Source organism: Gracilinanus agilis, chromosome 2 (genome assembly GCF_016433145.1).
Source record: "Gracilinanus agilis isolate LMUSP501 chromosome 2, AgileGrace, whole genome shotgun sequence".
Classification (NCBI taxonomy): Eukaryota; Metazoa; Chordata; class Mammalia; order Didelphimorphia; family Didelphidae; genus Gracilinanus; species Gracilinanus agilis.
The window spans coordinates 651,242,055-651,254,720 of NC_058131.1; the positions used below are offsets into that span (position 1 = coordinate 651,242,055).

Below are 12,666 nucleotides of genomic sequence, written 5' to 3' on the forward strand. Positions count from 1 at the left end.
AATAATATAGCATATTGTATATAATTATATATTATATTAAAACTAAATAATATTCTATAAATATTATACAATAATAATAAATACAAAATTATCAGCAAAACAAGGTCCCAAGTTAGCCTCAAGGGCCTCATGCTAAAAAAATGCTTTCTAGTCAAAGAAGGAACTGTTGACCTCAGATTGCAATCTAAACATGCCATCTTTCACTTTATTTCTTTGATGAGTTTTTTTTTTGTATGTGTAATATATGTCTTCTGTCATGGCATGGGGAATGTGGAAATATGTATTGCAGAAAAGTAATAAATAACCTATGTATAACCTATAACAGACCATTTACCACCTCCAGGAGGAGAAGGAAGGAGAGAATCTAAATCACAATTTCAGAAAACAATTGTAAAAACCATGTAATTAAAAAAATAAAAGAAAGCGAAAAACCAGGTCACTGTATTGGGTTTGGGGAGAGTAGGATACTCAGGAAATATCTCCAACCACTGAGACCAACATAGAGGAATATGCCCATGATGTCTTACAATAGAGGTATCAAATATCCAGTGGCAATACCCCCAACTAGGGGACAGAACCATATTAAACTATAAATGGGAAATATTTTATAAAGTAAATAAAAATATAATAGAATATTGATTACAGAAATATGGTTTATTTCCAAGTCAATATATGGCCAGATTAGTGGCTTTCATTTCTATTGTCTTACCTTATATTCCTTGGTGGCCTCATAAAGATGGAGTTCAGAGTTGAATGGAGAGGCAGTCATTTAGAGGGTAGAATGCTGTATTTGGAATTAGGAAGGCTTAATTAGATTAGACTCCCGCCTCAGATACTTAAGAGCTGGGCAAGTCATGAGCTTTCTGGGCTTCGCTTTCCTCAACTATAAAATAAGGGATTGGTTTCAGTGACCTCTAAGATCCCTTCCAACTGTCAATGTATGGCCCTATGGACAATGGGGATGGCTTCTAATGGTCTTATGCTGTTATAGTGAAAGGAGAGCTAGACTTAGCATCCTGTCTCTGATGCATACTGGCTATGTGACCATATGGGGTACCATCTTGATTGTGGACAGTCCTATAATTTCTCTGGAATGTGATCCTCTAACCCAGTGATTCCCAAAGTGGGCGCCACCGTCCCCTGGTGGGTGCTGCAGCGATTCAGGGGGGCAGTGATGGCCACAGGTGCATTTTGGGGGCGGTGAATAACTGTAAGGGGCGGTGATAGTATGTGATGAGGGGGTGTTAATATTTTTTCTGGAAAGGGGGCAATAGGCCAAAAAAGTTTGGGAACCACTGATCTAACCCCTCAGGGACCTAGGCAACTTTCTAAGAATATATAAGTAGTGATGTGCATTGAGAGAGGAATTTGTTTATTGAAAGCTCCCTTTACCAGTGAAGGGACAGGGAGGAGAGAAAGAAAAGCATCGTCAGAAATACAGACAGACAAGCAGATGGGCACGGTGTCCTGGATTAGGAGGTTTTAACTCTTCTATATTTTGCTGTGCTCAGATCACACTGGAGAGGGTCAGTTCTGGATACTACCTTTAAGGAAGAGCCTGGTAGTTGTGTTCAGAGTGTCCAGAGGTAAGAGATTGGAATAGGAAGGAATCCTGAAAATCTGACATGCTTAAGCATCCTCTGAAGGCTCTCGGAATATTTAGTCTTTTGAAGACTTGAGGAGTGAGAAAGGGGAAGGAGGGGGAAAGGGGGGCAAGATGACTATTTCCACATATTTGAAGGGCTGTAATGGGGCAGAAGAAGTACCTTCGTTCTGCTTGGCTCCACAGAGCAGAACTAGGAGTTCTGGTGAAACTCAAGAGGTTAGCTGGAGTTGCAGAGACAGATTGATACAGGCTTGACATTACAAAATGTTTTTTGGCAGTTGAAGCTGTCCCAAAATGGAGCGGTCAGCTAGGTGGCATGGTAGATAGAGGCCTGAACCTGGAGTCAGGAAGATCTGAGTTCAAATCAGATTTTATTAGCTGTGTGATCCTAGACAAGTCACTTAACTCCATTTGCTTCAGTTTCCTTATCAGTAAAATGAGCTGGAAAACAAAATAATAAACTACTCCAGTATCTTTTCCAAGACAAACCCAAATCAAGTCACAAAGAGACAGGCATGACTAAACCACAACATGAAGATGCCTCAGCTGGTTTATCCCATTGGAGGTAGAGCAGCGTAACGAAAAGAAAATCTATTTGTAGTGATGAGACCTGGATTCAGATCCTAGCAATGCCACTTACTCCCAGACCTTGGACAGGTGACCTTGGCTCTTTGGAGTTGCCTCATCTGTAAATGAAGGTGTTGGACCAAATGTTTTCTGCTATCCTGTCTGGCTCTAAACCAACATGACTTGGATGAGGATGTCCTTGTTGTAGAACACCATGATTTCTGGCTTTAAACCTTGGATGACTAAGAGAGTGGCTTATCATATGCTATTATCCACCCAATATTGGAATCACACACAAAGAATCAGGAGATCTGGGATGCAGTTAAGAAGGCTAAGACACGTTCTACCTGGACCCAGAAGGCAGAACTAGGGAGCAAACACAAAGAAGCAAAATTAGGCTTGGGAGATGAAGGGGAAAACTTCCTAACAATCAGAGTCATCCAAAAGGAGAAAGGACCACCTCAGTAGTTAATAACAAATAATCACACATGCAATGAGAAGCCACATAGCACAGCAGTTAAGGAATGGGTCTCAGGGCCAGGAAGACCTGGGTTCAAATGTTGACTCTGCCTGATATTGTCTGTCTGATTCTGGCCAAGTCATTAGACCTCTCAGTGTTTTGGAGGCTTCGTTGCAGAGAAGATGTTGACCTACACTGACAGAGGGAATTTCCTCATCCATGAGGTCCTGGTATCAGTCAAAACCATAGATTCAGGGGGGCAGCTGGGTAGCTCAGTGGATTGAGAGCCAAACTAGAGAAGGTCTTAGGTTCAAATCTGGCCTCAGATACTTCCCAGCTGTGTGACCCTGGGCAAGTCACTTGACCCCCATTGCCTACCCTTACCACTCTTCTGCCTTGGAGCCAATACACAGTATTGACTCCAAGATGGAAGGTAAGGGTTTAAAAAAAAAATCATAGATTCAGGTTTTGGCCCTATCCCTGTCCAAGCTTGTGACTTGCCCAGCTAGTAAGTGTCTGAGGCAGGAGTCTAATCTAAGCCTTCCTAATTCCAAATACAGCATTCTACCCGATAAATGACAACCTCTCCATTCAACCTATAAGGTAAGTCTTTTCTTTAAGGTTTAAAAAACACTTTCCAAACTTCACTTAATTTGCTCCTTTCAACTCCTCTGTATGTTTTGATGCTCTTGTCCCCATTTTATAGATGAGAAGACTGAGGTTCAGAGAGATTAAGTGATTAGCTGGTAAGTGTCTGATGTGGGATTTGAACTCAGGTCTTCTTGACCCTAGATCTGGAGGTCTTCAAGAAAAAGTTGGGAAACAAGGAAGATTCTTATTCAGGACCTCTGGAGTGTCCTTCCTACTCTGAGATTCTGGATAACCTATTTGAAGTTGGTCTCCTTACGAGGAGCTTCGTATATAGCAGCATGGCATGATGGAGAAAGAAACAGATTTGGAGTCCCAGGAATTAGGTTCAAGTCCTCAGATCTTATGATCTTGATTTTGCTCATTACTCAATGGATCCCCTTGTGAAAGTCACTGTTTCTCTCAACTTCAAATTCCCCATGTAGGAAATAAGGGAATTTCATTGGACGATGACTAAAGATTTAGTTAAAGAGGTATCGATAATATTTGATTTTGGAAAGCATCCCTTTCTTGAGTCTTTTGGTATGCACGTACTTTGGTAGCTCTGGTGAGCTTACAAAGGATAACAGACCAATCATTATTGAAGAGGGAAGTGAATGGGGCAACATGTTCCCCAACAGAGACTAGCACTAGCCAAAAGACCCTGTGGTGAGAAGGTAGCAAACAAGGGTGATGGTCAGGAGAGCGGTAACCAGCAGTCTTTTCACTGGTCCCAGAAAGGTTGATGTAGGGTTCCTTCCATCTCTTCAACGTTCTATGAAGGAGATCCCTAGGAGTCCCTGCATGTGGGACTATGCCAAGTGGTAGCTGATATGCTACTGCTTCTGAGAAAAAGAGGACAAAGGGAGAGATCAGTAAATTATAGATCAGTTGGCTTCAACCCAATACCTCCAGACTATCAATAGGTAATGAGTTATGCTGAGATAAACTACGCGTGTTGCATGAATTAAGTAGGAGAATTTCAAAGGCACAATGTCTCTGTCCCCAAAACTCTTTCTCTATTCACTTTTGCTGACGAATTCCTGAAATGCCTTTATTTAGAAGAGATTTCCAACATTTTTCATGTAAAAATGCTCTCAGGGAATGACAGCTATTCTCAGCAATACAATGATCCAAGACAATTCCAAAGGGCTCATGATGAAAGATGCTATCTATCTCTAGAGAAAGAATTGATGGCATCTGAATGTAGATTAAAGCACACTATTTTTCACTCTATTAATTTCATAGTGAGTTTTTGTTGTTGTTGTTCTGTGTTTTCTCTCACAACGTGATTAATATAGAAATATGTTTTTGTATGATTGCACATGTATAGCCTATATCAAATTTCTTACTATCTCAGGGAAGGGGGAGGAGAGGGAAGGAGAGAATTTGGAAATCAGCATTTTAAAAACAAATATTAAAATTTGTTTTTTTCATGCAATTGGGGAAAATAAAATATTATTGAAATTTTTTAAAAATTATATTTAAAAAAGGTTTACAGGCTAACCACATGATAGCAATTATATTGTCAGTACCTGTTTGAGAAAATATATGATGAAATAAATGATAAGCATATGACTTTGGCCTATATGTGTATTTGGATCTGCAACACCCCAGAGGTTGAAGAAATCTGCATTAAGCAGTTATCAGATATTTACTATGTATCAAGCACTATGCATGACTCTAGGGAAACAAAGACAAGAAAGTGAATATTTTCTACCCTCAAAGGGTTTACCTTTTTTAAAGCCCTTTTGTCTTAGAATCAATACTAAGTATTGGTTCCATGAAAGAAGAGTTGTAATGGCTAGGTAATTGGTGTTAAATGACTTGTCTAGGGTCACACAGTTAGGAAGTATCTGAAAGTCACATTTGAATCTAGGACCTCCAGACTCTATCCACTGAGCCTATAGGGTTTACATTTGACAGAGATAATAAAAACGATTTTTTTAAGATACAAAAATAATATAAAGCAATTGGGAGTAGGGAGTGGTTGGGGAAAGTCAAAAAGTCCTCTTACAGGAGATAGCCCCTTGACTGAGGGAGCTCAGCATTCCAAGGGGCATAATCAATGAAGAAAAAAGAACATTCCAGGGAAGGGAGACAGCCTGAGCAAAGGCAAGATATAGGGTGTTGTGTAGAGAGGAATATATGACTGGTAGGTTAGGTTTGGGGCAATATAGAGTGCCTAAGGGAAGTAATGGAGTTAAACCTGGAGAACTAAGCCAGATTGAAGGGCTTTAATTAAATGTCAATATCCATATTTTTATCTGTGACACAATCATCCCTGTGAATTAGGAATATCACTTTAGCAGCTACATGGAGCAGAAATAAGAGAAAAGAAAAGCTGGATTCAGGAAGACCAAATGGAAGCATTATAATAGTTCAGGCAAACAGAGGCAAAGATTGAATTAAAGATGGCAGCCCTATGAATGGATAAAAAGGGATGGAAGAGATGGTGTAGAGGTAGAATCAACAAGACTTGACTCCTCAATGGATGATGGGAGGAGGGGAAAGGAAGAGTGGGGAAGAGTCTCCCAGATTGTGAAACCAATTGACTAGAAGAATGGAAATTAGGTTCAATAGGAAAAATCATAAAAAAGCCACCATTTTAGAAGACCAAACCTTTCGATTACACCATGAAAGAGTAGGCATAAAGTAAAATCTCTCAGAGGAAGAAACATTGTCTTAAATTCATCCACACTAGGAGGCAAAAGAAGTCTAGCTTGGAGCAAGGGAAGTTTGGTGAGGGGAGACAAGGTGTTGGTGGATGGGATCAAGGAAGGTCAATGGTGGTGGCCCTGATAGAAAACAAGGTCTGCTGACTTTACAGTCATGCCCAGGGTCAGCCCTGCCAACTAGAGATGTTTAGAAAATGTATCTTTGTCCATGCTGAGTGTGAAGGTCCTGGCATCTAGTAGGGTGCCTCACACATAGTAGATGCTTGTCAGTTATCCCATGAGTGGAAGAAGACCACTTCCCTTGGGGAAGGGCTTTGCTCAAATCCCTCAGAGATTGGCTACCAAGTTTTTCTCCACCTCCTCTGATGCCTCCAGCATTAATCACCACCTGACTCCTTTGATGTGACACCCATTGCCCGTGGACATTTGGAGGAGCCAGTGACTTGCCTATAAAAGGCCAGGGCAAAGAGGAAGCTGTATAGCACTCATCTTGCTCCTCAGGAACAGACCAAGTAGAACCATGCTGGGAGGTTTCGGAAAGCTCGCTATGGAGGGTCTGGCCCATCGGGCTGAGAATGCTACTGAAGGGGCAGGTAAGCAACATTATACCCCCCAGGTACCTCTGTCAGAAAGGGGGCAAGGTGGATGGGTAAGGGAATCTAAGTAACTCTGGGGGTACTTCCAGAGAGGCAGAGGCATTTTCTGGATAATCTAGAAGAGGTCACAGGTATGGCTCTAGTTGTCTGGGATGAGGGTTTTGTTGGTTTGGACATGACATTTTGTTATATTTTTTTTATTCCACTACTTTGGAAGAGAAAGAACTAGCAAATAAATGTGCTACCTACATCTGTCTCACCTTAATTATGACAAGAGACAAACAAACAAAAAAATCATAGACTAACCTCTCCTGGAATGCAAAACTGAGTGACTAAAAGAATAGAAATTGAGTTCAATAGAAAAATCACGAAAAAAGTTAGTCTCTAGTCTGCTTCCCATGTTGAGAAAAAGAGGAAGGGGCAGGGGGAGTTAAGTCAGACAGAGTTAAAATTGCTTTTCTGGTTACTTTGCAGAGGCCTTGATCTCCTTGGGGAGATGATAGATGGTTTTGGGAAAGCCTAGGCCAATTATACTGGCCGCAAGGGAAGGAATCTCCCAACTAATTCCCTCTCAGTCTTCCAACTCTCCTCTGTTTGGATGGATGTTGGGAGTCTTAAGATAACCATTGAAAGCCTCTAAAAGGAGGATACTTTTGTGAGACTAATTGTAGGGCCTGGACAAGATCGTTCTCCACTTACCACACAAACCTGTTCAACAGCAATGCCTGCTGGGGATACTCTTGACTAATTGGGAATCTGGGACCTAGAAATAGAAGGAACCATAATACACCTCCTGAGTATGACTGGCCCAAAGAGTACCTACAAGTTTCATTCATGGTGGTCAGCAACTGGGCCAGGGATAGACCAAGAAGAAAATCTCTAAAATCTTTATGTTTTTGGTTCCCGAACCAGGGGAAAGAGACCTGGAGGCTGAGGCCTGGTTTTTAGAGCTTCCTACCTCCGTGACCTTAAGCAAATCACTGGTCTTGTTTCTTCATCAATAAAATCAAAGAGACCTGGGAAGAGTTAAGAATTTGCGAGATAGCTGTGATAATAAGCCACTTTGATATAATACTCTAAGGTTTATAAAGAGCTTTTCTTTTTCTTCAGTGAAGCTGACACCTAGATCCTTTAATGCCTATAAAAGGTGACAACCAAATTGTAAAATGGCCTTCCCCAAAACTTTGATAAGCATTCTATTCAAAAGCAGTCCTTTCTGATCATTTTGTAAACAGATTTCCAAAGGGATCTTATTTTTTTACCTTGGAAGAGGTTTTAAAGATTTGTACTTGAAGAAATAAATGATATTCTCTCCCTCCCTTCACTTGGCCTCTGTAACTAATTAACTATGGATATTTAAACAAATTGAAAACTGGATTTACAGGGTAAATAAATCTACCCTCTGTATTAGAGCTTGAAAAGGCTGTAGGGTAAAGGAAGGACCTTATGATGAAACAGAAAGCTTATTACTGAAGGATGGGTTTTGAATTTAAATAGTGTCTTTAATCTAGAAAGCTCAGGGATGTTTTCTATTATTTATTTTTATTTTTTTTTTAAACCCTTAACTTCTGTGTTATGGCTCCTAGGTGGAAGAGTGGTAAGGGTGGGCAATGGGGGTCAAGTGACTTGCCCAGGGTCACACAGCTGGGAAGAGTCTGAGGTCAGATTTGAACCTAGGACCTCCTGTCTCTAGGCCTGACTCTCAATCCACTGAGCTACCCAGCTGTCCCTTTTCTGTTATTTTTTAAAGAGACAAATGGATCTCAGTTGGAAGAGTTTTGAAGTGAGGCAGTAACCCTATTTCTCGTCAATCCTTTTTTTCATTGCCTTTTATAAAGTTTTTTACTAGGAGCTGGGATTTGGCTTTCAAAAATACAGATTTCCATCTCCCTAATAATCAGGCAGTCAATAAGCATTTATTAACTGTCTACTAATAGTGCCAGGGACTGTGTTAAGGACTACAAAAATACAGAGAAGGTGAGAAAAAAACAACTCCTTTTCTTAAGGAGTTCACAATCCAATGGAAGAGATGACATGCAAACAACTAAGTACAAACAAAATACATTCAGGAAGATAATCAACAGATTATATTAGAAAGAAATACAAAAAAAACAGTCCCTGCTCTCCAAGAGCTCACAGTCTAATGGGAGACACAACCTGAAAATAACTGTGTACAAACAAGCTGTAGACAGGATAAATTGGGGGTAGTCTTTAAAGGAAGTTACTAAGATTAGGGAAGACTGAAAAAGTCTTCTTGTAGAAGGTGAGACTTTAGCTGACTTGAGTCACACGTTTTTTACCTTGGTCAATATAAGAATTTATTTTGCTTGACAATACTTATTTGTTAGAAAGATTTTTAAAAAAAGTCTTGGGGGCAACTAGATGACTCAGTGAATGGAGAGCCAAGCCTAGAGAAGTTCTGGGTTCAAATTTGATCTCAAACACTTGTTAGTTGTGTGATCCTGGGCAAGTCATTTAAACCCTGTTGCCTAGCCCTGATCACTCTTCTGCCTTGGAATTAATACCCAGTCTTGATTCTAAAGTGGGAGGTAAGAGGGTTTTTTTAAGTCTTGGCATCTCTAGCAGTATAATATTTTCATAGTTTTGGGGTGCCATGATGAAATAAAGTTATCAGCAGAAATGTAAATCTTGTATGAGTTTGGGATTTTTTATTACCAAACAACCTGTGGCTAGAGAAGCCTCATGAGTTACTAGAGGAGAGGAAGAAGAACCAAATAATGCTGAGAATTCAGGGAGAATGTTTAAGACAAAGGCAAACTGAGATGAGAATCAACTTTCTAAAATTTAAGCTTGAAAAAATTGTAGGGAGCCACTATTTTAGATCGCAGGTTATTGTTTTTGGGGAGGGGGTTGGTCAAAATTGTTCTATTTGTAGAGCTAAAGGGAGTTATATCTTTAATATTCTGAAGCCTCTTTGACATTGGGGGTTTTAATTTGTTACTTTATTTATCTAGCTTTAATTTTTAACCTCCTAATCTCCAGACCTCTATCTCTAACTGCCTATAGAATATGCTTAACCAAATGTCTCATACACAACTTAAACCTAATATGACAAAACTGAATTCATTCTCTTTCCCCTAGACCTTTCCCTCTTTCTAACTTTACTGTTATTAATATGTACTAGTATTGTTGAGGGCATCACCATTCTCCCAGTTACCTAGTTAGCCCTAAAACTAAATGGAAGGTTTTGTTTGACAGGACAAGGAAGAAGTTCTGGCTTCCCATTACTATTTCTTGGGTCCCATTTGGTTAAAAAAAAATCATTACAGTCACAACCACTTCCTTCTCTCTTTACTTTCTCTCGCCCACATATTCAATATGTTGCCAAAGCCTGTTGATTTGCCTTCTTGATAGCTCTCCTGTAACCCCCCTTCTCTCTATCACTGCCCATCACCCTGTACAAGACCCTCATCTCCTCATCCCTGGACTGATGCAATGGTTTGCTGCTTAGTCTCCTTGCCACATCTCCCCTCTCTAGTCCATCCTGTGCTCAGCTGCCAAAGTGGTCTTCCTAAAGGACAGGTCTGACCTTGTTGCTGTCCTCTCCACCACCACTACCTCCCATTCAATAAACTCCAGTGGTTCCCTATTATCTTCAGGAGCAAGGATAAACTTCATAACCTAGGCTTCTCCTTCCTTCCCAAGATTCTTAGACATTAGCCTCCTTCTGTCCTCACTCTCCATTGTAATACAGTGACTCTCCCTCTTTGCTATAATTCCTGACTGGTGGCATTTTCACTGGCTTCCCCTCATGCCTGGAATTTTCCCCTCTCATTTCTATTGCCTAGTTTCCCTGGCTTCCTTCAAGGCTTAGTTAAAATCTCATCTGCTACAAGAGGCTTTTTCCTTTCTACTTCAAAACTCAAACTTTCCCTCTGTTGATTATTTCCAATTTATCCTGTATATACCTTTTTGTTTAAAAAAACCTGTACCTTCTGTCTTAGAATAAATACCAAGCAGCTGTTCCAAGGTAGTAAAGTGAAATGGATAGATGGATGGATAGATGGATGGACAGATGGATGGACAGATAGATGGACAGATGGATAGATGGATAGATATAGATAGATGTAGATAGATGGATAGATATAGATATAGATAGATGTAGATAGATATAGATATAGATAGATATAGATATTGTATAGAGATAGACAGACAGATAGATAGATGGATGTACAGACATAGATAGACATTAAGATATACATTAATAAAGATATATGCATATATGTGTATATATCTTCATAAATTTATCATGTATTTCTGTGTATGTGTATATATATATATATACATACATATGTATATATATATATATATATATGTGATGTACAGATCTTGACTATTTGCATGTCATCTCTCCCATTAGATAATAAGCTCCCTGGGAGCAGAGGCTCTCTTATGCCTTTCTTTGTCTACCTATTATTTAGAATAGCGCCTGGCACATTTGTTATTATTCAGTCTTTTCAGTCTTGGTAGATCCCATGTGGGTTTTCTTGGCAAAGATAATGGAGTAGTTGATCATTTCCTTCTCCAGCTCGTTTTATAGATGAGGAAAACTGAGGCAAATCAGATTAAGTGACTGGCACACAGTAGGCATTTAATAAAATGCCTACTTACTTTTGCAATAAATTGACTCATTTGTGAACTAATCATATTGAATTAGTCTGTTATTAGAATTGGAAACGAACGGCCAATAAAAATATTTCCCTGGGAGGTTACATATGTTATAAATATTATTTATTTATTAGCTCACAGTTATCCAAAGATGTAAAAATTTAGGATCCTTATTTCTGTTTTGTGCTCTTCCTTCTAGTCCACGCGGTTGAAGAAGTAGTCAAGGAAGTGGTGAAGGAAGTGGTGGAACATGCCAAGGAAGCTGGTGAGAAAGGTATGAGAAATTCTACTCCAGAGAATTTAAGGATAAGAAAAGCCAAATATGAAGTGGTATGGCTAAAGTGGGTCCATAAAGCCAAATTCTCTTTTTCTCCTCAATGGCACCAGCCTTAATTTGGACATATTTTTCTTTTCTTGTTACTCATATCAATTCAATTATCTAAGTTTTCTTATAATCAGAGACCATTTAACTTTGAAAAATCAGTCATCAAGAAAAAATGCACTGGAGAGAAAGAAAACCTATACAAGCTTAATTACTTATGAGTACGATAAGGCTAACTGGAATGGGGCAGCTAAGTAGCTCAGTAGATAGAGTACCAGGCCTGGACCCATGTTCAAATCTAGCCTCAGACATTTCCTAACCTTCAGACTCTGGGCAAGCCACTTAACCTCAATTGTTTAGCCTTTGCTGCTCTTCTCTCTTAAAACTGATACTGAGACAAAAGATAAAGGTTAAAAAGAGAAAAACTAAGTGGAAGACTTGTTTGATAGGACATGGAAGAAGTATTGGCTCCTCATTGCTATTTCTTCATTTGATTAAAAATTTTTTTAATTAAAATTTTTTAAATTTAAAAATGTTTTTAAAAATTTAGATAATTTAAACATTTGTTAATTTTTTAAATTTTAATTAAGCTAATAGCTTCACTTGAGAGTAATAGGCAATTTGCATGGTATAATTTATAGTGGCCTATTAAGTCTTATGCCATACCATGAATAAGAGACTGAACAAAACAATATTTATTTACTCTTGCATTCTTCTCTTTATCCTCGAAAGCCATTGGAAATGTCGTCAAAGCTGCAAAAGAAACTGAAGAAAAAGCTGTGAAAGAAGTGACCAACACAGTGTCCAACACAATAATGCATGCCGCAGAGGGACTGAACAAACTGGGGCAATGATCAGCGCTGCTACCCCATTCTGAGCCCAATAAAAACCCATGTGACTTCCATTTTGGTTCCTGGTTTCATTCATTGCTAACCACTGACAAAGAAAGTATTTTCCCACCTAAAGATTCAAATCTCCCAAAACAACCAAGCAATCATGGGACAGTGGGAAGAGCACTGAATGTTGTACCAACAGGACACAGTTCAAATGCTTGTGCTGCCACTAAATTTGAGACCTCGTGTCTCTTCCCCTCCCAAATCTATGAGTACTCTTATCTAAAATAAAATCTCTTTTAGCTATAAATGTACGATTCTCTGAACTCTTCTGCATTTGGTACTCTT

General features: G+C 39.3%; 1 protein-coding gene across 1 annotated transcript; it reads left to right on the forward strand.

Moving 5' to 3' along the window:
- Positions 1–6,458: 6,458 nt before the first annotated feature.
- On the forward strand, positions 6,459–12,339 carry FAM25A (family with sequence similarity 25 member A). The gene is made up of 3 exons (XM_044662694.1): positions 6,459–6,531; positions 11,363–11,437; positions 12,218–12,339. Exons 1-3 carry the CDS (start codon positions 6,459–6,461, stop codon positions 12,337–12,339), a joined length of 270 nt encoding a protein of 89 aa, XP_044518629.1.
- The last annotated feature ends 327 nt before the right edge of the window (positions 12,340–12,666 follow it).

What these genes read in the sequence shown, in the direction of transcription:
- FAM25A (XM_044662694.1), top strand. Translation starts at nt 6,459, where the DNA reads ATGCTGGGAGGTTTCGGAAAGCTCGCTATGGAGGGTCTGGCCCATCGG. An exon ending in GAATGCTACTGAAGGGGCAG is followed by an intron (nt 6,532 to 11,362) that starts GTAAGCAACATT and finishes TCTTCCTTCTAG; the next exon opens with TCCACGCGGTTGAAGAAGTA. An exon ending in CAAGGAAGCTGGTGAGAAAG is followed by an intron (nt 11,438 to 12,217) that starts GTATGAGAAATT and finishes TATCCTCGAAAG; the next exon opens with CCATTGGAAATGTCGTCAAA.